General features: G+C 38.3%; 1 protein-coding gene across 2 annotated transcripts; it reads left to right on the top strand.

Moving 5' to 3' along the window:
- The first annotated feature begins 551 nt into the window (after positions 1-551).
- On the top strand, positions 552-22635 carry FAM177A1 (family with sequence similarity 177 member A1). 2 transcript variants are annotated; one of them, XM_082384247.1, is made up of 6 exons: positions 552-679; positions 777-900; positions 6502-6675; positions 17661-17727; positions 18829-18926; positions 20561-22635. In XM_082384247.1, exons 2-6 carry the CDS (start codon positions 805-807, stop codon positions 20765-20767), a joined length of 642 nt encoding a protein of 213 aa, XP_082240373.1. In that variant the 5' UTR covers positions 552-679; positions 777-804; the 3' UTR covers positions 20768-22635. The 2 variants fall into 2 exon arrangements, with proteins under 2 accessions (XP_082240373.1, XP_082240372.1); XM_082384246.1 differs by having other exon boundaries at positions 584-900.
- Positions 22636-22819: the final 184 nt, after the last annotated feature.

Genomic DNA, 22819 nt, shown 5'->3' with positions numbered 1-22819 from the left:
AGCTTGCTAGCCCTCTGCTCTCCTTCAGGTCTCACTTAACTTTTTCTACAGTTACATATACTTAAGTACTTCAGACAGGTGTAAAAGCAAAATTCGCCTTTGAGGTCTTATTTCAAGGGTATTTTGACTAGACTGTCATCCACATGAGAAATGGAATAAGTAGCATGAGCCGTTCATTAAAAAATATATTTTCAGCAACCACATCTCGTCACAAGCCTTTGAAGCACACTACGCAGCCGTTCTCATTTCACGGTGCAGAAACCAAAGTCTGGGAGGTGACTGCCCAGGATGCAGCTGGTGAGCGGCTGAGCCAAGATCCAGAAGCCAGGTTCCCGGTACAGGTACGAGGCATGACGTCACTGGTGGTGCCAGTCTGCGAGCTCGGGACGCGGGCCGGGCCGTAAACTGTACTGCAGAAAGCCCCACCCCGTCCCGTCCCGTCCCGCCCCGTCCCGCCCCGCCCCGCAGGAGCCGGGAGTTGCGCAGTCCAGGCGGTGCTCAGCCGAGCCCCGGGAGCTGAGCCGGGTGGGCGGGGGCGCCAGAGGCCCCGCCCCTCAGGCCTGCCCCACCCCCAGGTCCGCCCCGCCCCGCCTCGCCCCGCCTCGCCTCGCCTCGCCTCGCCCCGTCCCGTCCCTCCAGCCGTGGCTTGGCGGGGCTCGGCGCTAGGTGGGCGCTGCCGGTGAGTCCCACTTCCTGACAGCGGGTTCGGTCCGCGCCTGGGCGGGGACGCGGAGAATGGAAGCGGGCTTATCGGCCATTACTTTGTATCTCGCCAGCGCCAGCAGTCCTGTGGTGGCGACAACGATGGACCGGAAGCCAGTGAGCCTTGAGGAGGGAGAAGAAGCAGGGGCTGCCTCGGGAGCTGCGGCCGCCGCTCCGTTCAGGGAATCGGCACAGCAGGTAGGTGCGGCCGCCGAGGCTGAGGCCGGGAGAGCCCAGCTTCCTGTCTGCCTTGCCTGCCGCCTGCTCTTTTGGCCTGCCCGGCCTTCCTTCGAGCAGGCCGCCCGCCGGAGGTGCGTCCCGGGGTTCCTCTTCGCGGTGTCCCCGGCTCCGAGCGTCGGCTTGAGGGAAGGGGCGGACGAACCGCAGTCGGAGCGCCGCTGGGCATCGCCTCCTCTGACAGCGCCGCAGACTCCGGGGCGGCCTAGGATTTCGAGGGGTGAGGTTGCAGCTTCGGGTCTGCGAGCGCGAGAAGGAAGGCGTGTCCCCGAAAGGCTGTTCTTGGAGTAGCTGGAAGCCAGGTGACGCCGGCTGCGATCACTTCTCAGTCTCTCCTTGTGGGAGTGCCTGACTTGGCATCTGCCCTTTGGTTAGCAAATAGCAACTGGGTGCTATGCGTTTACAGGCTTTTTACCACCACTTAATCCTTATAACTTCTGCATGAGGTGTGAGTTATCCCCATTTCACCAGGGAGGTAACTAAGGCTCAGAGCTGCGCTGTCCAATAGACATATAATGCCAGGCGCATTTTAAATTGTACATTTTCTCGTAGCCACATTAAAAAACTAAAAAGAAACTGGTGAAATTAATTTTAATATTCTATTTTATTTAACTCAATTTATCAAAACATTTCAACATGTAGTTAATATGAATTGAAATTAATTATAATATTCTATTTTATTTAACCCAATTTTGTCAAAAACCATTTTAACATGCAATTAATATGAAAGTTATCACTGAGATATTTCACAGTCTTTCTGTGGTACTAGTCTTTGAAATCCTTTGTGTATTTCATCACATCTCAGCTTGAACTGGCCACATTTCAAGTGAGCATTAGCCACATGTGGTTACTCTATTGGACAGCGTAAGTTTAGAGCATTAGGTAAGGTTTGGAGGTTTGTTTTGTTTGGGATTTGGTAGTCTGAAGTAGTAGTGTAGGATCTTTGGCCAAGTAAACTAATGAAGAAATGGCTTTACCTGAAACCGGCTCAGGAGTATACAGTTTTGATGTTAAAAACCTGAGTTGCTTCTGTGTAGAAATCTTCCCACCCTCAGTGAGAACAAAGCTTTTCAGTGGCCTCATTTTTGAGACTAACTACCTGAATGTTAGTAAGACATTTCCCCCAAACTACAGATTCCTAGAGAATGGTGCCCGAATGTGAGTATAGTTCTAATATTATAAGAGGTAGTTTGCATTAACAAAAGCTTTTTCTCAGGCTAGTCTTTATATGGAATTGTTTTTTCTCCTACTTAAGAAGGGGGAAGGTAACCTGCAAAAAGGAATTCAGGGAAAACACTAATTGATTAGGAAGCCCACTTATTATGTTCAGTTGAGTCGAGACCTGTTGTTGACAGGTGTACTTGAACTGAACCTTTTTAGTCCACAGTGTTTGATGTATTTTCCATTTGATTTTTCCTTCTGTTACTATAATTGTTTTCATCACTACTTCAGCTTTCAATCTTTCTAATAGCAAAGTAAACCTGTACTGATATACCAGATAAATGTTGTTTGAAGAGAGGCTCTTTATTGTGGCTTAGTGCTAATGTTATTTTCACACTCTTGGTTAAAAAATAATAAAATAAATAAAACGTAAAGAAGGCCATAGAGCAAAAAGTAAAAAGTCATAGGAATACTCCCATCACCCGTTTCTCACATTCACATTCCCCAAAAGTAACTGTTAAGTTTCTGGTGTATTCTTTCTGGGATTGCCTATGCATGTATAATCTTTCCTGTTAAACACAAATGGGTTCATACTATACAAACAGTTTTCTAACTTTCCCTTTGTGCTCTCTTATTCACATTCCTGAAGCAGAGACATTTCCGGGAACCCCAAATCTATGCCTACTTGACCACAGTAAGAGGGGAGAGGCCAGTGAGGTGGAGACTTGGGTGGCAGGAGAGGCTGCCATCCTGTACTCCTTCATCGGTTTGTCCGAACTGAGAAATCCCAAGTGTCATGTAGGGAAGGGAGTAAGAGTTAGGAGCTTGGGTCTGTGTTCAGAATTAGGCCTCAAACCAGGACATTCAGCAGCTTATCTGACTAGACTTTTGACCAGAATCTCAGCTTCAATATTATTAAAGGAGTTAAAATTTCAGTACTACTTGTTCATTTACTTATTTAGCACCCCTGCTACCAAGCACTTACGATGTGCCAGGAGCTGTAAGCTAAAGGATATAGCAGTGAAGGATACACACTGTGCCTACTCCCATTTTGCCGATCACCTATTTGGGGAAGGTGACGCAGAATAAATTCCAAGTGTAATACATGTTTTTATGAAGTTCTGTGTGCTATGGGAGTATGTGAAAAGAAAATTGCCACTATAAACAGGCCCCAAGGAACAAGATAAGCAGATTTACAATATTGTTAGCCATAAAATGTAATAAAATGTTAATTGACATTGCATCTCATAATTTCCTGGTGTTAGGAAATTGTCTTTTCAGATCTTTGGAGTTTGTTGGAGTTTGTATAATTGACAGTGAAAATTTTCTGACCTGCAGGTTGACTATTTATCTGTAAAAATGAAATGTTTGCAAATTCAGAGAATAACTTTCATTTATAATTGTTGGAAATTTTGAATCAAATTATTTTCTGGTTGGTTTTACCCATCAATACCTCCCTTAACTAACCCCACACTCACCTCTTTGCCAAGTAGAGGTTGGGATCATATGGCATAGATTCTTTCACAGATTTTTTTACTTGACAATCTGGTTCTTTAAGATGAGGGGTTGACAAACTAGAGCCTATGGGCCAGATCCCACCCGCCACTGATTTGTATAAAATTTTATTGGAATATAGCCCATTCATTATGTATTGTCCATGGCTGCTTTTGCAGAGTTCAGTAGTTGTGACAGAGATTACATGGCCCTCAAAGCCTAAAATATTTACTATCTGTCCTTTATGGGAAAAGTTACTCACTCCTGCTTAAGATGATAAACCTAAAACTTGGGTTTTACTGTATCAAAAATTAATATTAAAATTTTAAAAGAGAGCTTTTAAATGTCTCTTTAATAAAAATCTTTATATGAAATGTGATGATTAGAACAAATAAAATACCATTTACGTATTATGTATAGAGAATATTACTCAAAGGTCTGTTTATAATTGACTGACTTTGGTATTAGAATGAAAAATATGAATCACCTTTGAGCCTTCACCTTTGTAGATTTTTTTTTTACCTTTTGGAAAAACTATAGCCAAGAGTCAGTTAATGAAGTTAGTAGATAAGTTTAGTCCTGTTATTATAATCCAGCCAGAATGTTTTTATTTATTAAAGTTGTCTAAGGAAGACAAAGTAGTGAAGCCAATGAGAGACACCCCTTCTCCTTTGCCTGTGTCTTAGAAAAGACAAATTAAGCCAGTGAGAGATTGGTAGAGGGAGAATGAGAAGCTGCTTGCTCTGATGGGGGTGGGGTGGGGGTGGAATAAGGCAGGGTGATGTACTGTGAAAGGGCTCAACTCTGTCCATTGACTGGGACTGTTGCTTTCACATCAGATCCATCCAGTTAGTATGATAACTGGAGATCCAACCCAGCTCCTCTGACTTTTCCTTGCCTATAAAGTCATGGTCCAAAAGGAGACATTGGTGTCAGGACAACCATAAACCAAATCTCATATGAGGGAAAATGAGATTGGGTAGGAACGGCTCACTATGCTTAGGGACTGGTGATAGAAGAAAGATGGCCTGGGTGGACCATTTGTTGTTCATCTTATTTATGGACACAATGAATGGGCTGATGTTCCTTTATTAAGGGCTGGGATATGTTTGAAACCTCAGGACAGGCTAGGGAGAATTGTGGTTTTTGTTTTTTCTGGTTAATACATAGGTAGCCCATGCTGTCAAGGTTTTCATGGTCTCAGTTTGCTCTACAGCAATTATAGTTGCTGTCAGTGATGTTCATGTGTATCATGGAACAATGCGTGTGTTCTTTGGGTTGGGTATACCTGGATTCAAATCCTGGCTAATGACTAAACTTACCTTTGGGAAGTGAAGGACAGAGAACAGCCATATCAGTTTTCTAAGAAGAACCTTAGAGGATTAAGAGGGAACAATGCATAAAAATAAAGTTACATATACTTGCATAACTGGGCAATTCTAGTCCACTATTTTTATCAGTACAATTCCATCTCTGCAAAAGCAGTTCAAAGAACTTTTCTAGGGTTGAACAACAATCATGGGTTTAAATTATGTGTGGTCATATCTACAAGTGTAAGAATCCTTATAGAGGATGAAATTTTTGAACTCTGGACTGTCTTGGACAATCCCACTGATATGGACTCTAATCATGGCAGTCCTGTAGTCCTGTATCATTTTGCTTTGGTTTAGTTTTAAAATTGTACCAGAGCATCTTCTCATCATGGAAGTAAAACAACAACAAAATACAAAAAGAATAAAAAGCCCCCTTGACCACTCCTTTACCTGTACCTCCTCCCCCATCTTTGTACCTAACCCCAAGGGTAACCACTGTTGCCAGATTTTTCTTTACAATTACTTGCACTGTGCTTTTTGAAATCTTCTAGTAAGAAGATACAACAAAGACTTTCTTAGGAATTTAAACTTGAGGCAAAAAGACAAGGAAAAGCTCTTCATCCTCTCCCTCAAAATGCATTTACAGTGAGTTTGGAACATTGGCTATATGTGTGAGGTAAAATTAGTATTTCCCTTGGAATGAAATTTAGATGTAATTGGAATTCCATAGACTATTATAGTTTTAAAATTTGTGAAATCTTTTTACTAGCAGGAAAACTGTGTTGTCATCTATATATTAGTGACTGAGAAATGTAGAAGTTCAGATATAGAATACTGATGCCCTGCTTTCCAGATCTGGTTTACAAATGAGTTTTATTTGGTCTGCACAGTGCTTTAAATTTTTTTGAATTTTAATGTCTTTGGTTGCAGCATGCTTTTCTTCAAAGGTCTACTTTTAATCTATAGCAGTATTTACTCATTTTTGGTACCTGCTTGGACCTAAAAGGCATCTTACTTCGGGACTCCCATTTTGGAAAAGGAGAGGTTCAGAATTAAGCTGAACTGGTTTTGGTTTGCCCACATGTAACTAAGCTCAAATTCAAAGACTTAGCAGGGTTACCTTATACAAACATTTTATGTTACGCATCTAACATATGTACATGCATCTATATGATTCTCCTTTGATATATCAACACATTAATCCCTCCGTAATTAGCATTGTTCTTTAAAATTATTGATGTCCAGCATGTCTACGACATTGGAATTGCTATGACTTGAAGTGTGTTGCTTGATTTCTTTTTTTTTTTTTTGATTTCTTAGCTTTTGACTTAAAAAGTTTAATTGGTGAAGTTCTGTTTTTTAACCTGGGCAGTGAGTATGCAGAGGTTTGCTTTACTATTCATTAAACTCTTCGTTTATGCTGTTGATACACTTTTCTGTGTACGATCTGTTTTATTGTTTAAAAATGGTTTAAGGATTGGCTTATATTTCTTTATTCCCTAAAATAAAGCAACCGAAAAATTTTTTTTGTTATATGAAAGAAAATTAATCTCACTTGAAACTCTTCTTTTCTTAATTTATTATTTGACATTAGATGAGTAATGAAAGAGGCTTTGAAAATGTAGAACTGGGAGTCATAGGAAAAAAGAAGAAAGTCCCAAGGAGAGTCATCCACTTTGTTAGTGGTGAAACAATGGAAGAATACAGCACGGATGAAGATGAAGTTGATGGCCTGGAGAAGAAAGATGTTTTGCCTACTGTTGATCCGGTAGGTTTGATGCTGATGTTCCTTTTGTCAGTGGGTTTTGTTTTGACTGATTTGTTTCCCTTAAACATTTAAAAATATATATATATATATTTATTTATTTATTTATATTTTTGGCTGCGTCGGGTCTCAGTTGCGCGGGATCTTCGTTGTGGAACTCTGGCTTCTCTCTAGTTGCAATGCGCGGGCTTAGTTGCCCTTAGGCACGTGGGATCTTAGTTCCCCAACCAGGGATGGAACCCGTCTACCCTGCATTGGAAGGCAGATTCTTAACCACTGGACCACCAGGGAAGTCCCTGTTTCCCTTAAACATTGAATAGAAGGGACCTTTGAGGTTTAAATAAACTGTATTCTGATTATAAAATTATACATTATGATTTTGGTGGAAAACAATATTTTTACAAAATATGGATGGAAGTATTTTCTGTATTTCAGTAGCCTGAATAGTTTATTTTTGAGTGTCAGAGTTCTTTTGTCAGTGTGGATAGGTTTCTTTAAGATTTATTTCACTAAACGGCGTAGTTGAATTCCAGTCCTTTTGTATTAAAGATGGTACCACCATGATGGTTTCCATTTAAAGCTTAGAAGTTGTCAGTTCTTTTTTATATTGCCTCAAGTTTTGATTAGAAGATAGGAGTGTACAGTTCTTAACTTTATGTTCCTCACCAGCGAAATTTAAGAATTTCTAAGTTATAAATGATGTGACTGGGGACTTTACTGGTGGCGCAGTGGTTAAGGATCCGCCTGCCAATGCAGGGAACACGGGTTCAATCCCTGGTCCAGGAAGATCCCACATGCCGCGGAGCAACTAAGCCTGTGCACCACAACTACTGAAGCCCACGTGCCACAACTACTGAAGCCCGCGTGCCACAGCTACTGAAGCCCATGTGCCTAGAGCCCGTGCTCTGCAGCAAGAGAAGCCACTGCAATGAGAAGCCCGTGCACCACAGCGAAGAGTAGCTGCCGCTTGCCGCAGCTAGAGAAAGCCCGTGCACAGCAGCAAAGACCCAACGCAGCCAAAAAGAAATTAAAAAACAAAAACAAAAACAAAACAAAACAAAAAGATGTAACTGTAAAATTATAAGACTAGCTGTACATTTTTTTAAAAGAAGTGTTGCCTTTCTAAGTAGTCATTTTGAGAGTTCAGTTGATCAAATATTTATGGACTTTCTAGGTGCTGGTGATACGGCAATGGGCAGTATAAATTTCTGCTCTTATATGCTAGTGGGCAGAAAGGCAATAAGCAAGTATATACTATAATTATCAGACTATGGAAAGTGCTATGAAGAAAATAAAGCAAAGTAGCAGAATAGAGAATTATTAATTTAGATTTGGCTTAAAAAATGTTATTACTAATTTTTCATCAGATTTGGTTCTAAATAAATTCTAGTTATTAAAAAAATATCAGATCCAGATTCTCTGCTATAGACAGTATTCAAAGGACTGTGCAGTATACTCTGAAGGCAATTCCAAATGCATGCAGAATGTTGTAGAAGTGTTTCATGCAGTGGAAGAATTGTTGAAATAAATGTCTTTCTTCTAAATTACTTTGAAGGGGTTTTTATTTGTCTGTATAAATTTGTGTATATATGTATGGTTTAAAAAGTCTTTGTCTCAAAAATTGTCCTCTATTTACATAGGAATCGGTAATAAAGACATTGCATAGAAAAAATACATCCTTACTACTTTCCTAAAGGTTTACTCTTTAAAAAAACTTTATTGAAATGCAGTCCACGTAGCATACATTCATCAATTTAAAATTTGCAGCATTCACTGATAGACGCAACCATTACCACAGTCAATTTTTAGTACATTTGCATCACCTCAAAAAGAAACCCAGTACCCTTTAGTTATCACTCCCTACCCTTCATCTCCCCAACCCCTGATGACCACTAATCTATTTTCTGTCTATTGATTTCCCTATTATGGACATTTCATATGAACGAACTCGTATGATATGTGATCTTTTGTGACTGGCTTCTTTCACTTAGCGTAACGTTTTCAAGGTTTATCCATGTTATAGCATGTGTCAGAACTTCATTCCTTTTTTTGATATACCATGTTTGTCAGGTCAGAGACATTTGGTTGTTTCTACCTTTTGGCTATTATGAATAATTCCGCTATGAACATTTGTGTACAGGTATTTGTGTGGACGTATGTTTTCATTTCTCTTAGGTATGTACCTATGAGTGGAATTGCTGGGTCATATGATAACTCTATACAGGTATCCCCTGCTTTTTGAAAGTTTGCTTTACACCACTTCGCTTTTATGAAAAACCTACGTTAGTACCTCTTTTCGCTAACTGAAAGAAAGCCGAAGAGGATTTTCACTTTTATGAAAAAAGGTAAAAAGTAAAAATAGCGTCCAGAATTTGTTTTGCAGTGAGCCCTTGTAGAGGTGGTGGGCACCCTGAACAGTGAGAGAGGCACCCTGAAGCTCCTTCCCTGGGGAACTACACAGCATCACAGCATCAAGCCGCCATAGCTTTGAACTGTATCTGTGAGCATTTGTGCTTTGTTTCGATTTATTTTGTTCAGCTGTTTAGTAAGATGTGTCCTATGGTAAGCACTTCTTTGCTTTACACAGTTTTGCGTTATGAAAGGTTTCATAGGAATGCTCTACTTTTGGATAGCAGGGAAATCCTGTATTCAGTCATTTGAAGAACCACCAAATTGTTTTCCAAAGTGGCTGCACCATTTAAAATTCCTGCCAGCATTGAATGAGGGTTCTGATTTCTCTACATCCTTATCAACACTTGTTACTATCTTTTTTATTCTAGTTGTCCTTGTGGATGTGAAGTGGCATCTCATTATGGTTTTAATTTGCATTTCCCTGGTGGCCAGTGATATTGAGCATCTTTTCATTTGTTTATTGGCCATTTGTATATCATCTTTAGAGAAATGCCTATTCAGATCCCTTGCCTGTTTTTGTATTTTTTAAATATTTATTTATTTTTGGCTGAGGATCTTTCATTGTGGTGCACGGGCTCTTTGTTGTGGTGTGCGGGCTTCTCTCTAGTTGTGGCACACGGGCTCCAGAGCGCATGGGCTCTGTAGTTGTGGCACATGGGTTCCTTAGTTGTGGCGTGCGGGCTTAGTTGCCCCGCGGCATGTGGGATCTTAGTCTCCCGACCAGGGATTGAACCCGTGTCCCCTGCATTGGAAGGCAGATTCTCAACCACTGGACCACCAGGGAAGTCCTGCCCTTTTTTAAAAAAAAATTAGTTAATTAATTAATTTATTTTTGGTTGCATTGGGTCTTCGTTGCTGTGCGGGGGCTTCCTCTAGTTGCGGCGAGCCGGGGGCTGCTCTTTGTTGCGGTGTGCAAGCTTCTCATTGCGGTGGCTTCTCTCATTGTGGAGCATGGGTAGGCATGCGGGCTTCAGTAGTTGTGGCATGCGGGCTCAGTAGTTGTGGCTCACAGGCTCTAGAGCGCAGGCTCAGTAGTTGTGGCGCATGGGCTTAGTTGCTCCGCGGCATGTGGGATCTTCCCAGACCAGGGCTTGAACCTGTGTCCCCTGCATTGGCAGGTGTATTCTTCACCACTGTGCCACCAGGGAAGTCCCCATTTGTTTTATTGTGGTTTTTTTTTCCCATTTGTTTTTAAAATCGAGGTATAGTTGATGTACAGTATTACATTAGGTTCAGGTGTACAACATAGTGGTTCACAATTTTTAAAGGTTATATTCCACTTATAGTTATTATAAAATTTTGGCTATACTCCCTGTTTTGTACTGTATATCATTGTAACTTATTTCTTTTATACACAGTAGTTTGTAACTCTAAATTCCTTACCCCTAAGTTATCTAATTTATTATTAAGTTATTCATAGTATTCCTTTATAATCCTTTTTATTTTCCTCTTCAGTCTAGCTAAAGGTTAATCAATATTGTTGATCTTTTCCAAGAACCAGCTTTTGGTTTCATTGATTTTTCTCTCTTTTTCTTTTCTCCATCTCATCAATGTCCATTCTAGTCTTTATTATTTCTATGCTTCTGCTTGCTTTAGGTCTCATTTGCACTTCTTTTCCCACTGTCTTGAGGTGGAAGGTTGGGTTATCTTTCTTATTTCTTAATTAGCTATGAATTTCCCTTAAGCATTGCTTTAGTTACATCTCATAAGTTTTTATATGTTACATCTTCGTTTTCATTCATCTCGAAGTATTTTCTCTTTTCCCTTTTTTTTCTTTGACTTGTTGGTAATTTGAGTATGTTGTTTACTTCTCACATATTTGTGAGTTTCCCACATTTTTTTTCTGTTATTGATTTCTAATTTCACTCCATTATGGTTTGAGAACATACTTTATATTATTTCTGTCCTTTTAAATTTATTGAGGTTTCTTTTTTCTTTTTTTAATATTTATTATTTATTTATTTGGCTGCATTGGGTCCTAGTTGTGGCACGTGGGATCTTCGTTGTGGTGCGCAGGCTTCTCTCTAGTTGTGGTGTGCGAATTTCTCTCTCTAGTCGTGGCGTGCGGGCTCCAGAGTGCTTGGGCTCTGTAGTTTGCAGCACGTGGGCTCTTTAGTTGAGGTGCAGGGGCTCAGTAGTTGTGGCGCATGAGCTTAGTTGCCCCATGGTATGTGGGATCTTAGTTCCCTGACCAGGGATCAAACCTGTGTCCACGGCATTCGAAGGCGGATTCTTTACCACTGGACCACCAGGAAAGTCCCTGAGGTTTCTTTTGTGTCCTAGCAAATGGTCTGTCTTGGAGAATGTTCCATATGTGCTTGAGACTAGTGTATATTCTGTTGTTAGGTAGAGTATTCTATAGATGTCTAACAGGTCTGGTTGATTTATAGTGTTGTTTGTCTTCTGTTTCCTTGTTGATCTTCTACCTGGTTGCCCTATTCGTTATTGAAAATGGGGTATTGAAGTCTCCAACTATTATTGTTGAATTGTCTATTTCTCCCCTCATTTCTGTTAGTTTTTGTTCTGTTGAGCCACTCAATTGAAATTTTCATTTCAGTTATTATACTATTTCAACACCAGAATTTCCATTTGGTTCTATTTTATGATTTCTCTTAATTGATATTCTAAATTTGATGCAACACTGTTACCATACCTTCCTGTTTTTCTTTAACTATGGTTTCCTTAATTCTTTGAACATACTTATAAAGGCTACTTTGAGTTTTTTCTGTTAAATCCAACATCTGGTCACTCTCACAAGTAGCTTCTGTTGTCTGCTTTTTTTTCTAGTGTACGGGTCATGCTTTCCTGTCTTCTTTGCGTGTCTCATAATTATTTGTTTGAATAACTGGACATTTTAGATAATATATCGTAGCAACTCTGGGTGCTGCCCTCTGCTTCCTCCCTAACCCTCACCTCCCAGGGGCTTGATTTTGTTATTTGCCCATTTGTCTAGTGACTTGATGAGTTATTTTAGTGAAGTCTGTCTCCTCCCCACTTGCTGTTTTCTGCTTCAAACTAGCTGAGCTATAGTTGAGCCTGTATCTTCATAGAGTCTAAGAATTTCTTCCCAAGTACCTTTTACCAAAATCTCCACTGATTTTGAGAGTACCCTTAAGCTTGGACTTTTCCACTTCTGTTGCAAATGAAGTCAGTTCACATGGGAAGAAATTAGGAGCTATCTGTCTTATGGCCTACTTTTTCCTCCTGGGCAAAATCTTTTAGCCAGATCTCTGAAATTGGGGGGTCTGGATAGTAGTGCATTTCTCTGTGACACCCCTACTTTAGCAGCCGAGCGCTCGGTTGGGGTTGGGAACAGAAGCCTTAGGTCTTGGCTCACCTCTTCTGGCATGCAACCACTGTCTTAGGAACTGGGGTAAGGGCAATCAGTGTGCCAGTATTCTCAGTGGCACCATGCTCACGGTAGAGCCTCCATTATGTTAGTGGGGGGCTGATGGAAGGAGGGAGCCCTCACCTGTCACCTGCACTCACCTGGAAGTTAGTCTCAGTAATGGGTAGCTTGTGGGCAGGTTGAGAAATGCTGATTGATGTCCTGTTCCTCCTGGGAGGAAAGCCCTCCACTTGGAAGCTGGGGGTAGAAGGAGCCCTGTGTTCTTAGCTGTACCAGTCTGGCAGTGAATTTCCACTTCACTTTGCTGGGAAGGCCAATGGTCTTGGTTCGCTTACTTCATACTCTTATTTTCTTGTCATATTTTTATTTATTTTCTTGAATAGATGTTTTTTCATTTGTAGTATATCCTTAGGACCATTTCCAGAGGGTTTAAATGTTTATTTTAAATAATTTTCACTAGTTTCACTGGGTAGTGGGTCCACAGAGTTCCTCCTGCTGTTGTGCTGTAAGTCTATATCCACTCTTTTTTTTGATAGTTAATTACCTTGTATATAGTATGTTGTCATTCGAATTTATTTGAATTTTTAGGCCTAGACTAAGACAAGAAACCTGGGTGATAAGAAACCTGTTTCCTTCGCTGGGAGGCAGCATACATAGTCAGAGCTGGTTTCAGTTCTGGCTTAGTCCTGGAGTAGTCACCTCCCTGTGACAAAGACTTAATCCCACTGCACTTCAGGTTTCACAACTATTAAAAAAAAGATAACCTTGTCTCATCTACATTAAGAATTGTTTTTGAAGATTAAAAAGATAGTATATATGAATACTCATTGAAAAATGACTAAGAACTATATACATGTAAGGTAGTATTAGATAACAAAGCAAATATAGTAGGTAGCACAAGGAATCTTGCTCAAAAGGTAATTTTAGAACTCTATTGGAATTTGAAAACCCATGACTAATTTAACAATTTTCCCTACATTTCTTATTCAAGAATCATTTGAAAGTTTATGAAATTAACTTGTTTGGCTTCATTCCTGAAATATCCATTTTGAAGTTTTAAAGTTATATTTTCCTTGGTGGTAATTGTGTCTCCTAGTGATTTTTTTAGGCAACGAGTAGCTGCTATTATATACTAATACCATATATATGTGTGTGTGTGTGTGTGTGTGTGTGTGTGTGTGTGTGTGTGTGTATAAATACTGCCAATAGGAAGCTTATGTTATAAACTTAGTTGGAAGCTGAGAGCTGACATTATACTTGACTTCTAAATAAAATTTTCAGAAAAAAATCTGGTACCATTCATGAAGAATTTATAATTAGCAAATAGGACTATCTATGTTGGCTAAGTTAACCAAGACCAAAAAATAACAATTACTTAAATCTTTTGCTAAAAGAGATACAATTCATTTTTTGGATATTTTTAATTGCGGCCTGAACTCTAAATATCTTCGTTTGGTTTATTACTTATGCATGCACATGTTAATGTTAGTCATCATTTTTTTAAATGCTGTAGTCTAATGTAGACTTCTGCTCGTAAAGCAAACTTGCAGATAGTGTTTTTCCTCTTTAATGGGGACACTTAGGTTGTTTCCATATCTTGGCTACTGTAAATAATGCTGCCACTAACAGGAGAGTGGAAATACCTCTTCAAGATTTTAATTTCAGTTCTTTTGGATAAATACCCAGAAGTGGAATTGCTGGATCATTTGGTGTTTGTATTTTTTATTTTTTGAGGAACCGCCCTACTGTTTTCCATAATGGCTGCACCATTTTACATTCCCACCAACAGCATCCAAGTGTTCTAATTTCTTTACATACTCACCAACACTTGTCTTTTTTTAAAAATAGTAATCATCCTAGCAGCTGTTTATAACTAAAGGCAAACCTAGCATCACTTAATGTGAAAAGCAGACTTTCCAATTTCGATTTGCTTCTAATGCATCATAAATCTGATAGGACAAAGGAATTTGGAAAAGGTATTGTTGTATATTTACATAGTAGATATGTAGAACAGACCCAATTAAAGAAAAACCCTGATATCTAAAATAAAGATTTAAGAATAATACTCCTGGGACTTCCCTGGTGGTGCAGTGGTTAAGAATCCGCCTGCCAATGCAGAGGACACGGGTTCGAGCCCTGGTCTGGGAAGATCCCACATGCAATGGAGCAACTAAGCCCGTGCACCACAACTACTGAGCCTGCGCTCTAGAACCCGCGAGCCAGAACTACTGAGCCCACGAGCCACAACTACTGAAGCCCATGCGCCTAGAGCCCATGCTCCGCAACAAGAGAAGCCACCACAATGAGAAGCCTGTGCACCACAATGAAGAGCAGCCTCCGGCTCGCCGCAACTAGAGAAAGCCCACGCGCAGCAACAAAGACCCAATGCAGTCAAAAATAAATAAATAAATAAATGAAAGAATAATACTCCTGGCATATGATACTTGATAGAAAGTAAGAAATGGAGACCTAGATCTTTTTACAATCTTATAATTGTTTTCCTTAGATTTTTACCTTAGATGAACGTTAAGAGTAAACATATTTCCAGTAATTCATTTAACCATTGATTTAGTTTCACTTAGGGTTCCTTAAATATGTGTATATGTGTGTATCTAACTATACATATTAAAAACTTAGATTATGCACATAACTGTTACCTATATAAATGGACTGATGCCTTTCTTAATATAGTCAGAACTCAAAATTATCTGGGCTCATTTTTGCCTATCAAATTTTTAAAAAGGAAAAGAACAATATACTGTAATGAGGGTACAAGGGAATGGACAATCTCATACATTACTGCTGAATATTTATTGGTAAATTTTCTGGTGTGAAGTTTTGCATTGTGAAGGGAGAGCTTTCCAAATGATTAAATTTTTGGCCTAGTTATTCCACCCTTAGGAATTTAAGCATTTGGGAAATATGCTTAATATTTTCAATATAGTAAATGGGAAAAACAGCAGGATAGAAAAAGTATAGCAATGTTGTAAAACACATATATGCTTAGGAAAAGACTGGGAAAAATATACTAAGATGTTAATGATAATTATCTATGGATGGTGGAAAAATGGGTGACTTAAATTTTCTTTATACTTTTTCCATTTTGTAAGTGTTTTGCAATAAATGAGCAAATATAATAATATTGCTTGCTTTTATAATTTAAAAATAAGTTGTTTCAAAACAAAAGATAGCAAGTCTTAATAGTTCTTTACTAAGGAAGAGATGGAAAATTATGCAGGAAGAAATAGATAATTAAATTTTTGAAGAAAGAGATGAATCTACTTGAGTTTGCACTCATAAATTGGAAGTCTTAAAGACTCAAGATCTTGTCCCAGTTCTGTTACTGGGATGGTGGTGGCGGTAGTGATGCTGGCAGTGGTGGCAGGGTTCCAGTGTAGACTGTGGGTCAGTGTCTGCACAAAGGGCCCTATCCATTCATTCTGTATAACTCTGTGTGATAATGATAGATGGTATTCCTGAATCCTTATCCAGTGTCTCAGCTCTGGAGCAGGTTTGACTCTTTGGTAGTCGCAGCCTGGATATTAGCAATTGTTCTCTCTAGAAACAACCCCAGGAGAATTGGTCCACTGAGAAATGCATGCTTTTCTCCAAAAGCATGCTGAGTCCTTTTCTAAGTAGTTTCTTGGCCTTATCACTTATTATGTGTTACAGAAATTGTTTCCATTCCCTATGTTTCTGTACTGTCCCATTTGCTGTTAAAAAAAAAAAAAGTAAACACTAAAGTCAGAGCATCTTAAACAGAGCCCCTAAACTAACCCTTATCCCCACCTAAGAGATGCCTCCTGCTCTGAATGTAGAAGATATAGCAGATTTTTATCAGGGAGTCAGAAATATACAGTGTTTTCTTGAATGTATTTGTTTGCTTGGACATCCATTCTTGTGTAAAGAGAGACTAAGGAGCTACCTTACTTTTGTGTCTTTTCAGAAATGTTATCACAGGAATTGATATACCTACTTTTCATTGAAAGACTATGTTACATGTTTACTCCTCTCTGCTTTAGCCCATCTGCCCAGTCTTACAGATGTTCCTTTTTTAAAAAATATTTAAAATATAGAACTTTATTTTTAAATTAATTTGCATAAGAAGTTGATAAGACAGACAGTGGCCACTCAAAATGACTTTGAAAACCCTGAGGTGAAAAATTTTCCTTAACCAGCAAGAAAGGAAATAACACCGAAATTGGCAACTTCGTTAGCTTTAGACAGCGGAGAAGGAAGATACTTCCATTTCACCAATAGAGAAAAAAGAGTCATTTCCAGTGTCTACAGTTTTCAGTCTTACAGATACTCTTGTATTTGCTTTTTTAACGCCCTTATAATCATCAGCATATCTTATCTAAGAAGATTATGGACAGGTTTATCTTTTCCTTCTCTCCCTGGAACCAATATTCAAATAATTACTAATGTGTCTGATTGATTGTAGGCTCTATACTATGTTTTCTTTTCCTAAACAAAAATATTGGTATGATGAATCATGCTCCTATTACTGATTTCATCCACAGAGGCAAACTGTCATCTATGTGGCAAGCTTCACAAAAGTATTCTATGGAATTACCAAGGTTAACTATGCAGGTGTGTAGTGTAGATTGCATTCTGCCAGTGGTCCTAGCCTGCCAAATAGATACTAAACTTTTCTTGGGTTATATGCTCTAGTCCCTTTTTAATCCTTGAAGGAACAGCAACAAAAAACCTCATCTTGCCACTTACTGGTTACTTATTTTCTCACCATTAAAAGTTCATTTAATATGCCCTTAATCTGTTTAATTTCTCTGAACCTTGATTTCCCCACTAAATCATATGTGTGTTGTACTGTATGATTTCTTAGATCCCTTTCCATTGACTGTACACACTCTCTGATGTGCTTTTGAACAATGAAGACAAAAAAGCAACAAGACAGGAGAAAGGAAGGCTCTGGATAACTCATAAATAATTAAGGTTATGACTTAACCCACTCCATTTCAGTGGCTGCTGCTTTTTTTGGTTATTCTGTGGACTTAAGGTGGTGATAGTTGTATGGGTGAATGTAAAATGTCTTTGTGACATTCTCTCTACAAAGCTTTTAATTTTTTTATTGGCTTGTACTCTGTTTATAGTATCATCTATAGAATATTCTAAGTGCCCACCAAGTATTTGACTACTTCTTTCTGGCCTAAATGTATAGAATGAATTTAGGTATGAATGTCGCTAACCTAACCTCTCGTTGCAGACAAAACTTACCTGGGGCCCCTACTTATGGTTTTACATGCTTCGTGCTGCCACATCAACCCTCTCAGGTATTACTTTTTTGTTTGAATATTGTATAACCACTATAATATGCTCCCAGAACAGGAGCTTTGCTAAATAGGGTGTTTCAAAATTGAAGGAGAAACAATTGGGAGTTAGTCACTCCCTTCTCAGCAACTAGCTAGCTAGCTAGCTCACATTGGAAGATATTAATCTAACTTGTACTTCATCTTAAAACATTTTTTAGCTTCTGGATATGCTTTAAAAAAAGGACTAAAAAATAGCTATATTAATTTAGATACAATTTTCATGTTCTTGAAACTTTCCTGTTAGCAGTTATTTGGCTATTTTGCCATTTGATTCCCTGATATTGTTCTCATTCTAACTGCTTATTCTAAAGCCTGTAGTTATAATTCATTTATGTTTTATTTGATTAATATTTCATTTCTTAAGTTGAGATATAACTAAGTCATATTTGAAGGAAATGAATTATCAGCTTATGACTTAATCGTGCTAACTTTAAATATGCGTTTTAAATCATAAAGCTTTCCTCTGCTTCCCATTTTAACTCCCCCATAGCTTCTATTACTTTATGCCTTTCATTAGATCTAAATGTGAATAGTAATTCATTCAACAAACATTTACTGAGCACTCAATATATGCTAGACAGTCTAGTGTTATGAAAAGAACATAAGCTTTACATTCAGACCTGGATTGAATTTTGGATCTGCTTTGTCCGCTTGGGCCAGTTCTTCAACTTCTTTGAGTCTAACCTTTCATAGTGCCTGGCATGTGGCAGGCACTCAGTGAGTGCTATAGTATAATCCATTCCTTTCTCCCAGCCCAGTGATATCCCAGCCCTCTGAGAGTATACATTTTTCTTGAAGAAATAGACATCTAACAGATAATTATGACACCTGGTGATAAGTGTTATAGTAAGAGGTATGAGCAGTGTTATTGGGAGCCCAGAAGGAGCCACTAGTGCTTCTTGGGGAAATCAAGGAAGATAGACAAAGGAGATGTACTGAATGTTCATTATCTCCCCGAGGGTGGGGACTGTAACTTTTGTATTCGTACAGTGCTTTGCACATAGAAAGGGCTCAAGAAATGTTTATGGAATTATGTAAGCCATTTAACTTTTGTATTTTTAGTGTGTGACTTTCTCGGAGAAAAGATTGCATCTGTTTTGGGCATCAGCACCCCAAAATACCAGTATGCCATTGATGAGTATTACCGGATGAAGAAGGAGGTGTGTCTCCTTTTTACATTTTCTTGATTCAGTTTGGTTTGCTGTGGACTTCATGGGTTGTGTAATGAAGACACGTATCCTCTAGCTGCCCCAAAGATAGCTCCCTTATACTAGGCGTTTCATTCTCGAGTCATTAATTTCTTTATCAAATTAGCATACATTTTAGAATTTTTTAATACTGAAATTCCCCTACGATCTATGTGCACAATTAAGCTAGATTTCATGTGCTAGGTGCTGTGAGAGGTGCCTTAGATATGTTATTTAATTTAATCTTCACACACCTCTCTTTGAATTATTATTCCAAATTTGAGATGAGGAAACAAGACCTGGTCTCTGTACTTAGGACACATAGACTGGATGTGGGAGAAGTGGAATGGGTTTGCTGCACAGGAAATGACCAGTACTAGAAATGTGTAAGTGCCAGTTGTTAAGGCACAAAGATTTGAGGCAATTTTGTGTGCAGATGTCATGAGGTCTTAGGATGAGGGTGAAATGAGTTTAGCTTTAAAGAGTGAGTAAGCTTTAGCATTTAAGAGTGTGGGCTCGAGAACCACGTGCCCTGCCACTTCTAACTTTGTAACCTTGGGCAAGATACTTAACCTGTATAAGCTGCAGTTTCCTCATCTTTGTAATGAGGAAAATTGCAGCATCCATGCTCAGGGTTGCTCTAAGGATTAAATGAGTTAATATGTAAAATGCTTAGGGCAGCACCGAGTATATATTGGTGAGCTTGAAATAAATATTAGAATCTTTCATTACTCTCCTTCAAGCAAACAAGGAGGGCAATTCAGGTAAAGCTACGATGTAGAGGCATGAATCTGGAAAGCTCAGCTCAGCTGACTATTTGTTATGTGGTTCCAAAAATGTTTTATAACAAATGAGTGTTTTTAACTCTACCAGCCTTGTTTAGAGCCTCATTACCTCATCTGGACTATTGTGATAGTCTCCTAAATGGTCTTTCTCCTTCACTCTCAGGCAATCTCTAGATTAATCATCCTGACAGGTTACTCACTCTGTACTGACTCACCGTACTACAGGGACCAATGCAAATGCCACCATTTCCTCCATCAATTTAGTAGTTCTGGAACTAGAAGTTATTTACTCTCTAAATCTCTATAGTGGTTATTCCTTTCTGTTTTAATACTCTTCTTAAATGTCTTAACTTCCTTCCTAGACTGTAAACTTCTTGAGGGCAGGGACTGCCTTATCTGTCTACTAGGTGCTTATGGGAACACTAATCATGCTATACCACTTAAGTGAATAGACCACCCTATTCCACTGAATAGGCTGACACCCTGTAACTGTAGTGATACAGTATTAGCTAATTTTTTATTTAGATTAGAATTAACCTGAAGAGATCCAGCCCATGTCAAAGTTAATTCAGGTCTCATCTAAGCTAAGCAGTGCTATACTGTGTTTTAAAAATAGCTTCACTACATATACTTCATACAATAGTTTTCAATTTGGAAACAGGGGAAGGGGAAGTATGTTTTGTCTTAATTGGATGAAACTGAATTGGACATGACACTAATGTTTTGGTTAAAAAAAAGGCATAAGCAGCTGAAAGTGGGAGAAAAATACTATTCCTTTTGGACATTTATATTTCAACTATTCTTGATATTTCCTCCTTTTAGGAAGAAGAAGAAGAAGAAGAAAACAGGATGTCTGAAGAAGCAGAAAGACAATACCAGCAAAATAAGCTGCAGGCTGATTCCATTGTTCAGTCAGATCAACCAGAAACACTTGTATCCAGTTCATTTGTGAATCTCAATTTTGAAATGGAGGGAGATTGTGAAGTAATTATGGAGAGCAAACAAAATCCAGTCTCTGTCCCTCCGTAGAATGAAATGACTATCAAACTTCTAAGGTAGTTTTTATACCAGGAACTTTCACACTCTCTATTCAAAGGGACTTAATAGTTATTTATATTTTAAATTATTAAGTTATCTGGAAAGGGAAGAATGTTCCTTTATTCTTAGGCTCTATCTAGCAAAAGCCAGATCTGAAATTTGGATATTTGTACTATGCTTTTACTATGTCAAATTAGTACTTTGGTTTTAAAATGATCTTTTAAAAAAAGTTAAGGACATTCTAGAACCCTAACCACCAATTAAGAAGAGTTAAATTATCAAGCTTGTCTGTTATTTGTGTAAGAAAAAAAAAATAGGTAAGTTGCTGAATAAGGCTAACTGGAGCTGATATTCGTAGTCTCAGATTAAAATGAGGATTTTTCCCCTAGATCTTCTTGTTATGTCTTACATTTATATATTTAACCATTCATTTCATACTAAGGATGGTTCACTGAATGTGTAATAAAAGGAGCAATATGAAAGCATTTTGAATTTTCTTTCCTTGAGAATTAACTTTATTTCATGGGAAGGTGATTGAGTTTATAACACCACCAAATATTAAGATGGGTTTCCATTTTTTAATGAAGGTTCATCTTACTTTCTCTTTCAGTAGTTATTCAAACTTAAATAACTTTGGACATAATGTTAAAAACACTAGTTATGGGATGAATTTATTAATGTATTTGTATTCAAATGGTAATACCTAGTGATTACCCACATGGCATCCTGCTTATGTCACTCTTTCAGCCCTGAATGCCTCCTATGGGTCAAGTAGCTGCTTATGTCACTCTTTCAGCCCTGAATGCCTCCTATGGGTCAAGACTGGGGGACAGATGAAGACTTAACCCTCCAGGGCTCACTGTTAAATATTGTACAATGTGCAATGGTAGCATAATGAAGTTACCTGTCATTCACCACTTCGAAGCAACAACAGTGGATGGTTTGCCTGACCCAGTTGGCCATCTCTGTACCCACTGTGCCATTAGCAGACCTTACAAAAGTATAATATGAAACTAATTTTGAAAATACTCCTATATGTGTTCAGAATCTTATATCTATATGACTTAGATTTATAACTAAATGTGGGTAAGGAGAAATATGTAGAGTATTTCAGATATGCTGCTCTTAAAAACCTATTCACAAACTTAAAGAGTTCTTAGGATTAATGGTTGTTAATAGCCTTCTAAATAGCATTAAGCTTTCAATCTTAACTATATCTCTATAGCTTCAAAGAAACAACATAGGTACAGTGGGCTTATTATGGAAGTCTGTTAGCAATGAACATGAACATCTGCCCACTAAGTTCTTCAACTGAAATTTGAAGGATTTAGGAAAGATAATTCTTCATTAGGAATCCTCAGTTACATGGATTCATGGTATGGTGGTTCATGGCATGTGATGGTGATTTTTTTGGTCATGGGTATAAACTATATAATTTAGTGCTTAAAGGATTAATTGTCAGATTATGTAATGTCATAAATTATAGTTTACCAGTAGCTCTAAAGAATGCTAATCTGATGTGTTCCCTATAATTTTTTGTCTTCATTTGAGAAGATATTCAAGCTCAAATATTTATTTGGTTATCCTGTAAAGGCAAGCATATCTAAAGGCAATCTGAATCTTCTCTCCCTAGAGGCACTAGATCTAAAAGAGTTGACTCAGAAACTTTTCTGATTGTAGTAGAAGGAAGATAATGATTAATAAAGGTTTTACATTTCTTGAATTTTACTTTTTCTACTTGTCCAACAGTGGCCAGTTTGTAATGTTTATATAGTTATTCACTGTGCCTTAAATTTTTATACTTTTTATTTATGCAAACTATAAAATTTCCCATAAATGCATTAAATGGTTTTGTCTTATTTTTAAGCCTCTTTCACTTTTTCTTCCTTTTCAACCCTTTTAATAGTTACTATTCCTTCTGAATCATAGTCATGATATTCTACCCTCTTCTATTCTTTCATCTCTTAAAAATTAAACAGTATAATTGAGAATCTTTACACTTAGTTAACAAATTCTCTAACAAAAGTCCTTAACAAAATGGAG

Source organism: Balaenoptera borealis (genome assembly GCF_965194805.1).
Source record: "Balaenoptera borealis genome assembly, chromosome: 3".
Classification (NCBI taxonomy): Eukaryota; Metazoa; Chordata; class Mammalia; order Artiodactyla; family Balaenopteridae; genus Balaenoptera; species Balaenoptera borealis.
This window is presented reverse-complemented; position numbering and strand designations above follow the sequence as displayed.

Excerpts from the sequence above, each read along its gene's own strand:
- FAM177A1 (XM_082384246.1), top strand. The coding sequence starts at position 736 with ATGGAAGCGGGCTTATCGGCCATTACTTTGTATCTCGCCAGCGCCAGC. Across the intron at positions 901-6,501 it reads TCAGGGAATCGGCACAGCAG|ATGAGTAATGAAAGAGGCTT; the intron begins GTAGGTGCGGCC and ends ATTTGACATTAG. Across the intron at positions 18,927-20,560 it reads ATTACCGGATGAAGAAGGAG|GAAGAAGAAGAAGAAGAAGA; the intron begins GTGTGTCTCCTT and ends TCCTCCTTTTAG.